This window comes from Odocoileus virginianus, unplaced genomic scaffold, assembly GCF_023699985.2.
Source record: "Odocoileus virginianus isolate 20LAN1187 ecotype Illinois unplaced genomic scaffold, Ovbor_1.2 Unplaced_Contig_20, whole genome shotgun sequence".
NCBI lineage: Eukaryota > Metazoa > Chordata > Mammalia > Artiodactyla > Cervidae > Odocoileus > Odocoileus virginianus.
In genome coordinates, this window is record NW_027224337.1 from 355,223 (window position 1) to 372,416 (window position 17,194).

At 37.3% G+C, this 17,194-nt stretch overlaps 1 protein-coding gene and 1 pseudogene across 1 annotated transcript; both read left to right on the plus strand.

Annotated features, from left to right (window-relative positions):
• Positions 1 to 415: 415 nt before the first annotated feature.
• On the plus strand, positions 416 to 1,362 carry LOC110149227 (olfactory receptor 51Q1-like). Its single transcript, XM_020911613.2, is given in 2 exon segments — positions 416 to 650; positions 653 to 1,362. Coding segments are annotated over 2 exon segments (945 nt in total).
• A 7,426-nt stretch (positions 1,363 to 8,788) lies between these two features.
• Positions 8,789 to 10,741, plus strand: LOC110149226 (tripartite motif-containing protein 6-like; annotated as a pseudogene).
• Positions 10,742 to 17,194: the final 6,453 nt, after the last annotated feature.

The following is a 17,194-nucleotide window of genomic DNA, read 5'->3' on the forward strand; positions in this document are numbered from 1 at the left end:
TATATTGTATTGCTTTTTAACTTTATCAGTTTATTCGTTCTCTTCTCCAAATTTTATTGCATCAAAGAATACCCTATAGTAATCTTTTCTCTACAGCTATTCTCTCCAACAGTGATAAAACACTCCTACACTTTCCTGCTACAGGGCATAACCACTTTCTGGACAGATGAAAAATTCCTTGGGTTAAAAAAATGACTGATTTATGTTCTCAACTAGGGAATGACAAGCTTTGAGCTAAAAAAAGCAAAAATAATAAAGCATTTGTGAGCTCATTTCCTTTTTATCTCTATTTAACCAAATCTCCCTTGCCAATATATCACATGATGATTTAACGTGGTTGTAGAACTTTAATCTCATATTTTCCACTTTTCACAGATTTTGCAACAAACTGGTCTTGTGGCTGCCTCCTCCAGTCATGTTTCTGGTTACTAACTCCATTCAAGTTCCCTTATACTTCATCCTCATGGGCATCCCTGGCTTTGAGGTCTTTCATACCTGGATTTCCATCCTATTCTGTTGTCTCTACACTATCTCTATCGTAGGCAACAGCATCATACTGGCTGTCATCAGGGCAGAGCCCTCTCTGCATGAGCCCATGTACTTGTTTCTCTCCATGTTGGCCCTAACAGACCTGGGACTCACCCTCACCACTGGCCTGCAGTCATGGGGATCCTCTGGTTCAACACCTCAGAGATCAGCTTTGAGGCTTGCTTTATTCAGTTCTTCTTCCTCCATGGATTCTCCTTTATGCAATCTTTTGTGCTGTTGGCCAGGTCTTTTGACCACTACATGGCCATTTGCCACTCCCTCCCTTATTTTTCCATCCTTACTAGGAAAGCAATCTGCAGAATACATCTGGCCATCATTTGCCACTGTCTTCTGGCTATTCTTCCCAAATTTTTCCTCTTGAAAAGGCTTCCCTTTTGTGGCTCCCCTCATCTCTCCCACTCCTACTGCCTCCATCAAGACATGATTCACCTGGTGTGTGCTGACACCACCACAAATAATAGGTATGGATTTGTTCTAGCTCTGCTCATTATCATACTGGACCTCTTGCTCATTGTGCTGTCCTATGCACTCATCCTGAGAAGCGTCCTCAGAATTGCCTCCCAGGTTGAAAGGCTTCAGGCCCTCAATAATTGTCTGTCCCACATTTTGGCTGTTTTGGTCCTTTATGTGCCCATGGTGAATGTGTCCATGACTCACCACTTTGCCAAGCCTGCCCTTCCAATTGTACATGTCAGTATGGCCAAAGTCTATGTACTAGCACCTCCTGTAATGAACCCCATTATCTACAGTGTTAAAACCAAACAGATCTGTCGAAGGATCTTTGATTTCTTTGCTCATAGACAGTTGGAGTAGAGTGTTGAGAAGTGGGCTTTTGGTACTACTCCTTAAAATAATAGTTTAAGAAACTTGAAAAATTATGGTTTGGATGTCTAGTCATATATGAATCAGGAAACAGGGCTGGGAGTTAAATACAATATTGTGTTCAGTGGATTTGTAATTTAAGCTAAGTTGAACCATCTGCATGTGGTGGAGCTGCTTCATTTACACGCAGTTTTTGCATACTAAGTTCCTCAACGTTTGTGAAACCCTCCCCTAACATGCACACGAAGCCTCTAAGTTGCTTCCATTTACACTGTTTCTTGTCAGAAAATGATCTGAGAAGTAATTCTGGATTCAAAAGAAAACAAACGAGGCATCAAATATGGAATCTCTTATGATCCAAAATAAGTTCTAGGGCTTCTCCCTCTCACCTCACAGCTTCTGTGTGGCAATTATTTCATCTTGTATTTCTTAGACTTCAGATGTGCATTGTGAGATGGGTATTCACAGTGAAAATTTGTTGAGGAGATCAGAAGAATCTTGGAAATAAACTGGCTTCTTCTCGCGGGTTCATTCATTCATTCATTCATATACTTTTACTTGTTTTTCTTATTTTTTGGACTAGGACCTACAGTTCAATGATGAATGGATGTTGACATGTTCCTTGATATGTTCCCAGTCAAACAGAGAATGTATTCAATATTTAACTATTAAATATGATGTTAACTGTGTGCTTTTTCTTATTTAGCTTGAGCAAACTGGTATTTATAATTTATTACTGCCATGATTGGATAGTAGATTTTGTGTAATGCATTTCTGCCTGCATGGAAATGAGCATGTGATTTTTACCCTCTTGTTTCTTATTTAACTCAACTACACTTGCAGTTTTACAATTGCAATATCCTAGTATTTGTTCTGTACTTAAAGCTTATGTTGTTACCTTGAATTTTTTAACATGGTATTTAGTATATATTCATACATTAAAATACAACTAGTCTTTCTTTTGTGATTCTCTTAAGCCAAAACTTTATCTGTTTTTTGATTGATTATCATTTTTAGTTTTAGTTTGTCAATAAAAATCTATTTCTATTTGTCTTCATATAATGCATGTTAAATATAAAGTTATTTTCTTTTATATATTCCATACTTGATATAATGGCTGCTGTGAATTTCTTGTCTATTACATTCAATATCTGGATTATTTTGGAGCTGATCACCACAGATTATTTTTCTATCAAATATGCACCATGTTTCTAGTTTCATTTTATGTTGAATAATCTTAAATTGTTTCTAAAGTTCCCTCAACCATGTTTTGAATAAGATGTTGAGATTCTGGATTCTGTTTATATCTCTGAAGAATTTGATTGGTTTTTATTCAGATAGTTAACTCATGGAACTCGAATTCTCAATTCACCCCTGCATTTTGAAGCACCTGAAATCTTTGTTCAGTTTTGTTAGCATTACATAGTCTGCTTGATACCTGTCTCAAACACGTACAGTTCAGATATTCACTGAGTTTATATGCACAAATTTGTGTTCTGCTTGATCTCTGTTTTACATATATTTTCCTACCACTTTCTAGATAATCTGGCAGCCCCCAAACATTCCATTTGTTTTACAAACCAGTAAGTCTGTATGTTGTTTACTGCTTTAACGGACCTACCTCCTGTCAATAGAGATCTCTGTCAAATTAAAAGTCATAAAACAAGGAAACTCCCTCAATAATGTTCTCTTTTTCTAAGTAAGTGTAACTTTTCTCTAAGTACACTGTAGATTCTCTTTTATCACTCTTTAGTGCTTTCATTAGTTAAAAAAAAAAATTGTTCAAGGTTTATAATGTTGATCTATGGGTTAAAGTTGTCATTTTGTTAGAATAAATACCTTTAGTCATTGAAATACATAGTCTTATCTATAGTTGAATTGCTGGATTGTAGGGTATATTATAATACAAACTGTCACATTGTGTTCAAAGTGGTTGTAACACTGCATCCCCTAATACTTAAGGAATAGGACAATGATGATATGGAGTATGGTGGTTAATGCAGAGATATTTAGATATATTTTTAGATATATTATACAATCAAAGTTGGAGGGGATTTGAGAGAGTGAAGTCACAGTCCTTATGAGACAGGCACAGCATAGGGGTACTGTTTTCAATGTTGAAAAGAAATGAACTCTCTTATCCAAATGTATCTTCTCTGTCCAATTCTCTTCCCAATTCTTCTATAGATTCAATATCCATCCTTTTACTCTTCTTTGACTCTCTGAACTGACTCAATATCCTTGGTTGATAATTTGTTTGCTTGTTTGTTTTATAAATCATTAGATTTATAAGCCTCCATAAGGCTCTGCACAAGCTGGAATCAAGATTGCTGGGAGAAATATCAACAACCTCAGATATGCAATGATTCCACCCTTATGGCAGAAAGAGAAAAAGAACTTGAGAGCCTCTTGAGGAAAGGAAAACAGGAGAGTGAAAAAGTTGGCTTAAAACTCAACATTCAGAAAACTAAGATCATGGCATCCAGTCCCATCACTTCATGGCAAATAGATGGGAAAATAATGGAAACAGTGAGAGACTTTATTTTTTTTGGGGGGGGGGCTCCAAAATCACTGCAGATGGTGACTGCAGCCATGAAATTAAGATGCTTACTCCTTGGAAGAAAAGCTATGACCAAACTAGACAGCATATTAAAAAGCAGAGACATTACTTTACCAACAAAGATCTGTCTAGTCAAAGCTATGGTTTTTCCAGTAGTCATGTATGGATGTGAGAATTGGACTATAAAGAAAGCTGAGAGCTGAAGAACTTGATGCTTTTAAACTGTGGTGTTGGAGAAGACTGTTGAAAGTTCCTTGGATAGCAAGGAGATCCAACCAGTCTATCTTAAAGGAAATCAGTTTTGAATATTCATTGGAAGGACTGATGCTGAAGCTGAAACTGATACTTTGGCCACCTGATGCGAAGAACCAACTCATTGGAAAAGACCCTAGTTCCAGGAAAGATTGAAGGCGGGAGGAGAAGGGGATGACAGAGGATGAGATGGTTGAATGGCATCACCAACATGATGGACATGAGTTTGAGCAAGCTTTGGGAGTTGGTGATGGACAGGGAAGCCTGACATGCTGCAGTCCATGGGGTTGCAAAGAATTGGACACGACTGAGTGACTGAACTGAACTAAGGCTCTGTATTTAACCTCCAGTCATTAAATGTCATGCCTAGAGAGGAATCAAGTGAACTATTTCTCCCTTTGGCCCGTGGATATTTTCTCCTCTGAGAAAATCTTAGGCCAAAGTAAGAGTTAATGTGGTTAAAATGTGGTAGTGGAGACAGGTTAAACACCAATCTTGTAAATTTTAGAAAGAACAGAGGAGATAGGAAAAATTATTGGCCAATCCTTCTAAAAGGAGCCACATTTTGTTCATAATACCATAAAAATTGCTGAATTTCATTATGTGATACAGCAATTGTGTTTACATCAAGAAGAGTAGATAGATGCATTATCAAGATGTTTAATTCAGTTAAATTGTAGTCACATTTACATCTGTAGAACTGTGTTTTTCACTCTTTAACATACCTTAGGCATTAATCAGTAAAATAAAGTCCTTATCTGACTTCAGGAAACTTACAGTTGGGGGTGCAGTGTGGGCTGTGTTGGAGATGACTAATGACAGTGTTGGTAAAGAGCACTAGGCTCCCCACTGTGCTTCACTTCATTAGCCTCCACCAGGAGGTGCTAGTGGTAAAGAACCCATCTGCTAATGCAGGAGACATAAGAGATGTGGGTTTGATCCCTGGGTCAGGAAGATCCCCTGGAGGAGGGCATGGCAACCCACTCCAGTATTCTTGCCTGGAGAATCCCCATGGACAGAGGAGCCTGGCAGGCTACAATCCATAGGGTTGCAAAGAGTTGGACTTGACTGAAGCGACAACACATACATGTATTTTAACTTTCTAACTCGGGTACACTGACTGAGTTCTCACCTCTAGGAGTACTCCTACTTCTAGCCAGGACTTCCTGAGAAATTCTCGCAGTCATCTTCCTGGAAACATTGAAATGTCAGAATTAATCTACTTTTCACAGTAATAGCCACAGCATTCAAAGATTATGTCATATCTTGAGTTCAAATATCCTCTTGATGTATGGCAGTCTTTACAAATCTCTTTCCAGCAATTCTCTTCATGGATACTAGTCTAGTTGAATGAGTCTGGGGATGATTCTCAGTTGACAAAACTGCTCTGTCTTAATTGTTTACCTTTCCCTTTATGTTTTAATGTCCCAGGAGGAATCTCACCTGATATAAACAAAATTCCACCTCATCCATACTACACAATCAAAGACATCTTGGGTGTCTTATTCCTAATTCTAGCATTATAAATGTTAATACTATTATCAGTTCATCTTTTAGGAAATTCAAAGTATACTTCAAATAACTTCATCAAAACTCCCCTTCACATCAAACCACATAATACTTCTTATTCACCTATGCAATCTTACAGTCCATTCCTAATAATTCAGTGGATGTACAGCCCTTAGACTTCCCAGTTCTAATTTTAGCAATTATCTCAATACTTTATGCGTGTGTGCTAAGTTGCTTCAGTCATGTTTGTCTCTTTGTGACCCTGTGGACAATAGCTCTCCAGGCTCCTCCATCCATGGGATTCTCCAGGCAAGAATACTGGAGTGGGTTGCCATGTCCTCCTCCAGGGGATCGTCCCAACTCAGGTTCAATCCCAACCCAGGGATTTAATTCTTGTCTCTTACGTGTCTCCTGGATTGGCAGGTAGGTTCTTTACCACTAGTGCCCACCTGGGAAGCCCCAATACTTCATACATCAAAATAACAAAGCATAAGCACTTAAACCCCTTAGTCAATGCTTATTCTGTGTACTAGCAGCTGACCTACAAACACTAGCAAGAATTGGAGGACCATTGAGTATTCATTTGTCATCACTGCACAATTAGCATCTATTTTATAATTTCTCCTAATTCTCATTCTTCCACTACTAGTCAGTATCATTGAAAACCACTACCTGAAAGGTACTTATGTATGTAACCAAATCTTACCACATATTCTTTATCCATTCTTCTGTTAATGGACATTTATATCACTTGTATGTCCTGGCTATTGTGGATAGTTCTACAATGAAAACTGGAGTGCCTGTATCTTTTGGAATTATGTTTGTCTCTGGGTATATCCCCAAGAGTGGGATTGTTCAGTCATATAATTGTTCTATTTTTAGTTTTTTAAAGGAAGCTCTATGTTATTCTCCACAGTGGTTGTACCAATTTGCATTCTCACTAACAGTCTAGGAGTGTTCCCTTTTCTCCACACCTGCTCCAGCATTTATCATTTGTAGATTTTTATTTTTTAATGACCATTCTGTCAGGTGTGAGGTACTACCTGATTGTACTATTGATTTGCATTTCTCTGATAGTTAGTGATGTTAAGCATTTTTTATACTTCTGGCACAAAAACAGAAATATAGATCAATGGAACATGATAGAAAGTCCAGAAATAAATTCATGCATGCATCTATGGTCAATCGATCTATGACAAAGGCAAGGATACAATGGAGAAAAGACAGTGTCTTCAATAAGTGTGCTGGGGAAACTGGACAGCTACAAGTAAAAGAATGACATTAGAACATTCTCTAACATAATAAATAAAAAAAAACTAAAAATGGATCAAAACTCTAAGTCCAGACAATGTAAAATTCTTAGAGGAAAACATAGGCAGAAGACTTTAACATAACTCATAGCAATATTTTTTTAGACCACCTCCTAAAGTAATGAAAATAAAAACAAAAATAAACAAATGGGACTTAGTTAAACTTAAAAAATGTCTTCAAGGAAATGAAACATAAAACAAAGAGACAACCCTCAGAATGGGAGAAAATATTTGCAAACAAAATGACCGATAAGGGGTTAATATCCAAAATACACAAACAGCTCATGCAGCTCTATGTTCAAAAAACAAACAACTCAATTAAATAGGAAATGGGAAGAAAGTCTAAATAGATATTTCTCCAGAGAAGGTATACAGATAAAAGTATATTGTTAATTAAAAAATACTTGTAAGCTTCTGACTCTTACTTTGTATAGAACTTTCCATGTCTTCTATATACTTGATGCTTTCCATACAAGCTGTTCTCTCAATACTGAAAGGGAATTATTGAACTCTGCAACTGATATTATTGAATCATCTCCTTCATCAGTGTCTTAGAGTTTTCAGAGGAAAAGTCATCACCTCCCTGTTTTTTTCTAGGTATTTTATTATTTTTATGTGACTATAAATGGGATTTAAAAAAAATTTCTCTTTCTGATAGGTCATTATTAGCATATAGAAAAGCAACACATTTCAGGATATTAATCTTGTATCCTGAAACTTTTCTGAATTCATTTATTAGTTCTAGTAGTTTTCTTGGTGGAGACTTTAGGGTTTTTCATATATTTAGTATGGTCATCTGCAAGTAGTGTTAGTCGCTCAGTCATGTCTGACTCTTTGTGACCCTATGGACTGTAGCCTGTCAGACTCCTCTGTCCATGAAATTATCCAAGAGAGGATACTGGAGTAGGTAGACATTCCCTTCTCCAGGGAATCTTCCCAACCCAGGGACTGAACCCATGTCTCCTGCATTGCAGGCAGATTCTTTACCATTAGGCCACCAGGGGAGCCCTGAGAATCCTATAAGTAATTGTAAATTTTTACATTTGTGAGGAAAGGTAAGCCTGGTATCCCCCTACACTGCCATCTTAATATTTCTTCCTTAAACCCTCTGTTTAGATTCATCTTTGTGTTTATTGATATTATTCTCATTGCTAGCATACAATTTATCAATGATAATTAGTTGAATGATGTTGCCTATTATTTTGAGAATTTTTCTCAAGACTGATATTCCTTTCATCTGTTTCTATATTTTTTTAATGTATCTGACATGTGTGATCTTATGAGTATATACACCATATCTCTCCTCACAATCCTCAGGCATGTTACATCTTCAGACTTCTACCAATGTGCCTGGCATATTTCCAGGCCAAGGTGAAATCTGAATTTGCCTACTCAAGACTTCCCAGAAACTCTCAGATGTGCTGATGTCCTCACTTCTTTACCCCCACCTCTGTATTGCTCTGGGTATCATTGGGACCATGAAGTTATCTGCATTTGATTAACTGAGTGGAAGTGGAGACAGGCCTCTGAAGGAGGATCTCAAATACATGAAGTTCATCTCTATTCTTTGTATTTCAGATGCATGATGTTTGTAAGTCACTATTTCTAGTTGCACATCTGATAGAAGGTTTTCTCCTTCCATATACACAAACATGTTGTCATATATTATATCATGATGATAGAAATAATTGCAAAGGTAAGGCAAATGATGGCAGTGGTTACACTGTAGACAACTTAGTTAGAGCAGGTCTTTGTGAAAAGGTTTATTGAAAGGGTTTATTGAAGTATGAGAGAGAGTCGTATCAAAATCGTGGCTACCACTCCATGTGAGAAGACCAGGTATGTAAGCTCAAAGGCATAAGTGGTTTCAACCTATTCATACTGAGGATAATTTGGGGGCATAGGAATGAAAAAGCAGGATAGACGGTGAGTCATACAAGTATCTTGGTAGAAAATGTCTCAGATCATCCTTTTGTTTAGTAAAATTAAATAATTTTGCACAAAATCATTACACACATAAAGATGGAATTTGTTATGTGATAGAAGTGAATAAAGTGCTTAAAATTATCACAAAATGTTCTTTTCACCAGGTCATCAAGCTCTTTCCCTTGTTTTTTCACATTTTCTTTTGTGTCCTTCAGTAACTTGGTTTTGGACTGTACTTGCTTTATATCCTGTTAGTATCATGTATGTCTACTCTCCCCCTTTAACTTTCCCAATCATGCACGGATCTGTGAGCAAGAAAACCCACAGAAGCCAGGAGAGGTCGGAGCAGGCAAGCAGCTGTCATGGCTTCAGTAATCCTGGTGAACTTACAGGAGGAAGTGACCTGACCCATTTGCCTGGAGCTTCTGACAGAACCTTTGAGCCCTGACGGTGGCCAAAGCTTCTACCAAGCCTGCATCACTCCAAATGACAAGGAGTCAAATATTGGCCAAGAGGGAGAGAGTAACTGCCCTGTGTGAAGATTCAGTTTATGAGCCTGGGAAACTGCAGCCTAATAGGCATGAGGCCAGCATAGTGCAGAGGTTCAGGAAGGTCAAGGGGAGCCTGGAGGAGCAAAACAGAAATCTCTGCACCATGGAGAGAAACTCCCACTCTTCTGTGAGGAAGATGGGAAGCTCATTTGCTGTCTTTGCAAGTGACCCAGGGGCACTGTGGTCACCACACATTCCTCATGGAGGAGGTTGCCCAACAGTACCATGTAAGAGACCAGAGTTGAGGAAAGAAAGGCCAGAAAATGATACTTGAGGGGAAACCTCTACTTGGCATTGGACTTTAACTACCTGGTCACCATGAACCTAAGGCCTGTGATCCTTTTTTTCCTATGTTGTTGTTGTTCAGTCACTAAGCCATGTCCCACTGTTTGCAACCCCAAGGACTGCAAGTATGCCAGGCTCCTCTGTGTTCCACCGTCTCTCAGAGTTTGACTGTTTATGGAATTCTCATGGCAAGGGTCCTGGAGTGATTTGCCATTCTCTCCTCCAGTGGACCATATTTTGTCAGAACTCTTTACTATGACCTGTCCATCCAGGGTGGCCCTGCACTGCATGGCTCATAGATTCATTGAGTTATGCAGCCCTTTCACCATAACAAGGCTATGATCCCTGAAGGGGATATGCTTCACCATGAATTACTCTCTCCTTCCTTTTCTCTCATTCTAATATCTGAAAAACATTTCTGTGTACTCACCCACTTACAAAGTAATAGCCCTACATACAGACTGTTAGTCAGAAGTAGACATTCATGCATCTTGTGTTAATAGGTAGAGATCTGTGCCCAGGAGAAGTTCTCATTACCCCTATTGAACAGGATGGTAACTAGAACACTGGGAAGATTGAGGTACACTTTTTTCCTACTGTAGAATCAGGTTTCTTCTAGAACAAAGAGAACCAATCTTCTTTCTGGTGAGAGAAGATGGTGATTTCTATCTCTTGAGTTGTAACGAACAGATTCTTCACCTCAGTATTTTTTTCAAAATCAGATTCTAATTGCTGTTCTCAGTTTATGTAAAGTTTATTTATTTATTTATCTTTGGGAAATCAGCCTGATTTCGCCATTTATCCTCTACAGTCTTGCTGAGAAGGCCCTTCTTGACTCTGATGTGATTCTTTTCTCACAGAAAATGCTCCAGTCATATCTGGAGAGATTGAAGAGGGAGAAGTAGGAAGCTGAGAAGATGGGATCTGACTTCAGAAAAGAGATATCTACCTGGAAGGTAGGAGAAGACACTTCCTGAGGAAGTTAAATAGATATCTTGGCAGGACCCTGGGTTGATCACAAGGAGCTGCCTTCTTCTTTGTTCCCTGACAGTTAAGTTATTTGACTAGGCCTTTTCTTCATCCTTTCCCGATAAGAATGATGGCTGAAAAGGGAACATATCACAAATGGCCACAGATATTTGAAGGGAGATATTTTTATAGAGGGACTCTCTGGTGAGGATGACAAACAAATTTCATATTCCATTCTTGTCATGTGTTTTAACTTTTGACTCTCAGAAGACATCTGGCAATGGCTCATGGCTTTGTCCTTGGTGTTCAACTTTTGGGCAGAGGGTGGTGGGAGGGGGTCAGCAGTAATACAGGGAGGCATGAGCATCCTGGACAGAAGTGTGAAGCCTGCCCACACCCAGGGATCCCAATTGGCTCTGAGTTGCCCTCAACAACTTGGGTCAGATTTGGGCCCATATTTTTGAAGTCAAATAGAAAAAATGGACAAAGTCATTTTCACCATGAATTGCTCTCCTCCTCTTTGTCTCTCATTCCTGAAGAATCAAGTATAACATGAGAAAAATGTCCAGGCAGAGTTAATAAAACAGAGTGATCCTGGACAGTGAGGAGCTGAAGGGACTGCAAAAGTTGAGAAATGAAGAGGAAGTTGGCCTACAGAACATGGCAAATTCTGAGAATGAGCTGGTCCAGTAGAGTCAATTGGTGAGAGATCTCATCTCAGATCTGGAGCATCATTTGCAGGAATCAGGAATGGAAATGCTGCAGGTAAGATTTGGAAAGAAGTCTGAGGATCCAAGGTATGAAAAAAAAAATGAAGACTAAGTTTCCATCTCTTCTGGGTTGCTATACTCTTTGTAGTGTTGTCAGTAAGGTTGTTTTGGGCCACCAGTACCCCTTCTCTGCATCTATTTCACAGTTTTTAAGAATAAGAGAATGCATGAATTGAATGCAAGAATAATAAGGGAAATTTTCATTTTTTAAGTGCGCCAATTTCCCTGTAAATATTTGATTGTGGAGAGGAGATTCACTGTGTTTGGGATTTTCTAGAAGCCCCTGTTATCTGTGATCTAGTGTTAAGCATTTATCGGGTGCTTCGTCATGATGCAGCTTAGTTATAAACAAACAATTACACCTCAGATTCCAAGAGGCTTTTTTTCTCCACTAGATGTGTTGAGATTTTCTCCCTGTTTCTCTATTTCCAAAGAAAGTTTTTGAAGGATTGCTATTTATTCTCTGGATATTCAATGGAATTAACTATTGAAGTATCTCACTCTGGATGTTTTTTATTGAAAGGGTTTAAAATATCTTGCTTTTGTTACGATCATTTAGATTTTTTTTACAGTCCTTGAGTCAGTTATTGTATGTCTTGTAGAAAGTTGTCTATTCTAAGTTGCCTGATTTGTAAGCATACAGTTGTTATATCAATCCTCTATTATCCCTTTAATTTCTAGAATAATCACAATAATGTCTTTTATTTCTGATTTTGGTGATTTGCTTTTTCACTGTTTTTGGTCACTTTAGCTATGTTTTGTTAATTTATTGATCTTTTAAAAAAGCATTGTTTTAGTTATTTTGTTTATTTTTAAGCTTTCTTTTTTTGTTGTTTATTTTTAAACTCATTCATTTATTTCTGCTGTTACAATTATTTTTTTCTTTGTGTGTGTTTGTATGTGTTGGGGTGTTGGTGTGTGTTGGGTGGGTGTGCTGGTTTAATTTACTCTTCCTTTCTGTTTATTGAATTGGAAACTTATCACTGATTTGTGACCATCTCTTCTGATACAGGGTTTAATGATATAAGTATATTTAATTAACATTTCACACATTTTTATTGTTTAGTTTTAATTTTCATTCAACTCAACATGCACTCAAAATTTCCTTCACAGTTTTCTTTCTCCTTAAATTTTGTTTGTTTGTTAAACCTTGGGCATTTTAAAATGAGTTGTTAATGAGAGAATACTTGGTGATTTCTCAGTTTTACCTCTGTTGTGGGTTTCAAATTTAATTCTGACATAATTAGAGAACAACTTGTGCATGGGTGCTTGCTCATTCAGGTCTAACTCTTTGAGACCCTAAAGACTGTAGCCCACCAGGCTCCTCTGTCAATGGGATTTTCCAGGCAAGAACACTTCCCGACCCAGAGATTGAACCTGAGTCTGCTGCATCTCCTGCATTGCAGATGAATTCTTTACCACTGAGCCACTGAGGAAGCCCATTAGAGAACATATATTTTTATTATTTTAAGCTTATAAATTTATTGACACTTGTTTATGGGCTAAAGTACTGTATATCCAGAAAAAAAATTTAATATGAATTTGAAAATGCTGTATGTTTCTCATTCGTTGAGTAAAATTATATGTCAATAAGATGAACTTGGTTGATAGTATTGTACATGTCTTCAATATATTTGATGGTTCATGTAAACTGTTATCTTATCGACAGTGAGTTATTGAAATATGCAACTATTATTATTGAATTGTGTATTTCTCCTTTTATTTTTGCTTCAAGTATTTTGAAGCTCTGCTGTTCCATGCATCTATATTTATCACTGTTGTATATTCTTGATGTAGTGAACATTTTATAATTATAAAATTTCCCTCTCATCTTCCTTTAATATTAAACTAATATTAATAAAAATCTTTGACTTATTTTTTGTATTTCTGCTTGCATGAAGTGCAAGCATGGTATATATTTTTCTATCTTTTTTAACTCTCCCCTTTTTGTGCCTTGACTATGTCTCTTGTAAATAGCAAGAACTGAATTTTGCTTTTTATCCAGTTCAACAAATCTCTGATCTCAATTGAGGCATTACTACATGACATTTAATGCAGTTGTTGATGTGACTGTGTTTAAATTTACTGTTTTGCTGTTTACTTCCTATGTGGCTATTGTAGTTTTCATTCTTTTTCTCCTTAACTAGCTTATTTTGTATTAAACGAATATAAACTAGTATAACATTTTGCTTCCCTGTGTTCAAGGTGGTATTTTTTTTTTATTTTATTTTTTCCCTACTGGTTGGTCTAGTGATTAAAATGTGTTTCCTGTCTTATCTAGATATACTTCAGGCTAATATTAACTTAGTTTCAATAAAATAGAAACTTTCTTCAGCATCCCTTCATTTCCTTTCCACAACAACGTAGTGATGCTTTTAATATGAATCTGATTCTGTGTAAGCAAATGCCTGCAGGAATCTGAACATTTTGCTACATCTGGGAAGAGAAGCTCTCTTCATCTGGAGTTTATATCAGGATGTTTGTGTTTCTTGCATAAACTGATAAAAAGGATCAATATAGGTCAAATAAGTAGAATTGGAGAAAGACACAGACCAGATTCTGAGGACAGTGTTTGAGTTTCAAAGTTAAACTTTGATTAAAGTGGTGACTGCTTCCCCTGCTCCAATCCTGTATTCTTTCCCTACTTATTCTAGTCTAATTTGATTTTTGTCACATACACAAAAGAGCCCTAATGTAGAGAGGTGTATTTTTTTTTTTTTAATTCAAATGTTGTCCTAGATTTTGGTGACATGGGGAAAGTAAATCTGTGGTAAAGGAGACTAAATATAGTGGTACATACCGGTTAAAATAAATAAAACATTAAATGTAGTGATTAAGAAGATTACATGTCTAAAAAATGTTAAGCATCTGGGCTAAACAGACTCAATAGAGACTAAACTGCAAGTAAATGCCCCAGGTTTTAGAAAGTGAGTGTATATTGGTAACTTTATGGAAATGATTACAAGAAAGGAAACAACTGGTTGGTGAATAACAAGTTACATATTAGATATTCTAAGTTATTCTTTCCTGTGGCTTATTTACTACTGAATATATTAATATATATTTAAGAGACAAAGGTGAGTAGAAATAAAAGAGTTGGAAATCAACTGCACCTGTGTATGCTGAATTTAAGGGAGTGGAAGAGATTACTAATTGTATACAAAATGAGAAGAGAGACACCTGAAAAGCGCCTACATGGATATATTTGTTTGCCTGTACCCTCAATGAAAGCCATATGAATAGCTTGAGGAATATTAGAATTATATTAGGATTATGTATTCATCTTTAATTCTTGAAAGCCTGGTTTAATGCTCGGCACAAAATTTGTATATCACTTCAATTTTGTTTAATAAATGATAGAATCATGAATTATTCAAATCATCTCGTGGGTCACCAGAATTATAGGCTTCTCGTTTTTCCCATAAATATGTCTCATTTCCATATACCAGAAGCCTCGTGCTTCCACAGAGGTTGGAGATTTTTTACCTTTCTAGAAATCTGACAACATCACATTCTGGAATGACTGCCCTCACCCTTGTCTTTACTTTCTGGCTCTCACATTGAGACCATCTTTATTTCCACAATCAAGGGCTGATGGGGATGTAAATAAGCTTTTTAAGTGGGGGCACTCATCACTTTTTGACTCATGTTTTCTTTTTTCTCAGTAGGATGTGAATGGCATCATGAAAAGCTACTTATGGGAAGACAGAGATGGTCCTTTTATACTGGTAAAATAATTTAAAGCTAATAGAGTTATCTGGTGGACAATTAAGATAAAACAATGCTCAAGGCAGAAAAACAAGAGTATATATTTAGCTTAGATTTCTGTTCACAAATCATGGCTAGATTGTTCTGTAAACTTTGAAAGGACCACATTCTATGGTAGAGAATTTTGGTCATAGGAAGTTGAAGAGTTTGGGTCAGGACCAGTATTAGGAATGAGATAGTATCAAAACCCTTTGGCTTCATAAATTTAACTCACACTGTGTGTTACTATGTAACTCAGGTTCCCATATTTAGTATGTGCTTGGCTTATCATGTGAAGGTTGAGTCTTTACCTGTGAAGCACCTAGAATTAGAGACAACTCCTCTATATTTAACTTTCTGCTATGGGAATAAAAGAGATACAGTTTTCCTTTATCTTTCTGTTTAGATTCCCCAAAACAGACTTGAATCTTAAGGAATATTCTAAATATTGCTGCAAAGAGTTGATTCAACTTGGGCACATAATTTAGGCGCCAGAATGGAACAGTGCCATCCATGTGTCTGAATTTGCACACCGATGTGCCAGCATCAGACTCTTTACAAGCACATGAGATTCAGACCACTATTCATTTAGTATTCATGATGTCTTCTCCAGTTGTTTGTAATTATTCCCAGAGATCATGAAATATCATGCTGTTCTGAGAACCTCCCTTTAAGGGAGCAGCCTTTGAAGATTTGGGGACTCTAGACTGTGTTCTCATACCAGATATGTCACAAACACCCAGGAGCCTGATCCAGCTACATCACATTCTGACATCTTCCTGGGAACACATATCTATGCAGTGATTCCACAAATTAAGTTTTCTAGGTACCAAAGTTTTGTTATATTTATCATTCCATTTAATATCATATGATCTCAAGGAGGAAGAGAGGGGGAGATTAATGATTTCATTTCGAAAAGAAAACTGTCTTTCTGACAGGTAAAGGTTATCTCAAATCACCCAAAGGTAACTGGGACATGAGCACTTTTTTTTTTGAGCACATTTCTTCTGGCTCCAAGGTCAGGCATCCACTCTTCCCTTTCCAAGGTTTCCAAGAAGACAGTTCAAGTGCATAAATGGAGTAAAAGTATTGCAAGTCAGTGGTTTTAGAGGGACAAAAACCCAACAGTGTGGGGATCAATTTTTGTTTTCTCTAGAAGTGAAACCTTGACTCTGAAGTAGCCAGAAACTTTCCCAAAGGAACAGAGAAGAGTATTTCGAGCTCCTGATTTGACAGACATACTATGAGTGTTTAATGGTGAAGCATGCTGCCCCAGAGGGTGTCTGTGTGATTCGTGTGATGGAGAAAAATGTAGGAGAAGACTCTATTTCTAAGTGTGGGTTGGGAGAGGGAAGCCAGACACTATCTGCTGATGATATGATCATTTTTATGGGAAGTGACCAGGAACTTTGTTCATCCTCTCTTTCACCACTTCACTACTTCACCATAATCTGAAAGAAATAGATTATAGTGCTGATTCCTTTGCTTATATTAAATATTGTGGATTTTTTTTTTTCTAATCATTTCAGAGCTGACAGATGTGTAACGCTACTGGGGTAAGAAGACATCATAGTATTATCAAGCCACCTTATTCTCAGCATCTTTCAGAATTTTTCATTTTCTAGTTGGTCTCATGTTTTGAGACCCATGTTTTCCCTCCCAACACAACAAATATTGTCTTTCCACTGAAGTTATTCTATAGATCCCGTTCAAAATGTCTCAAATAAAACTACGTCATGGCGCTAACCCAAAAGTGAAAGTGAAAGTTGCTCAATCCTGTTGGACTCCTTGTGAGCCCATGGATTATACAGTCTATGGAATTCTCTAGGCCAGAATACTGGAGTGGGTAGTCTTTCCCTTCTCCAGGATTTTCCCAATCCAGGGATCGAACCCAGGTCTCCCACATTGCAGGTAGATTCTTTACAAGCTGAGCCACAAGGGAAG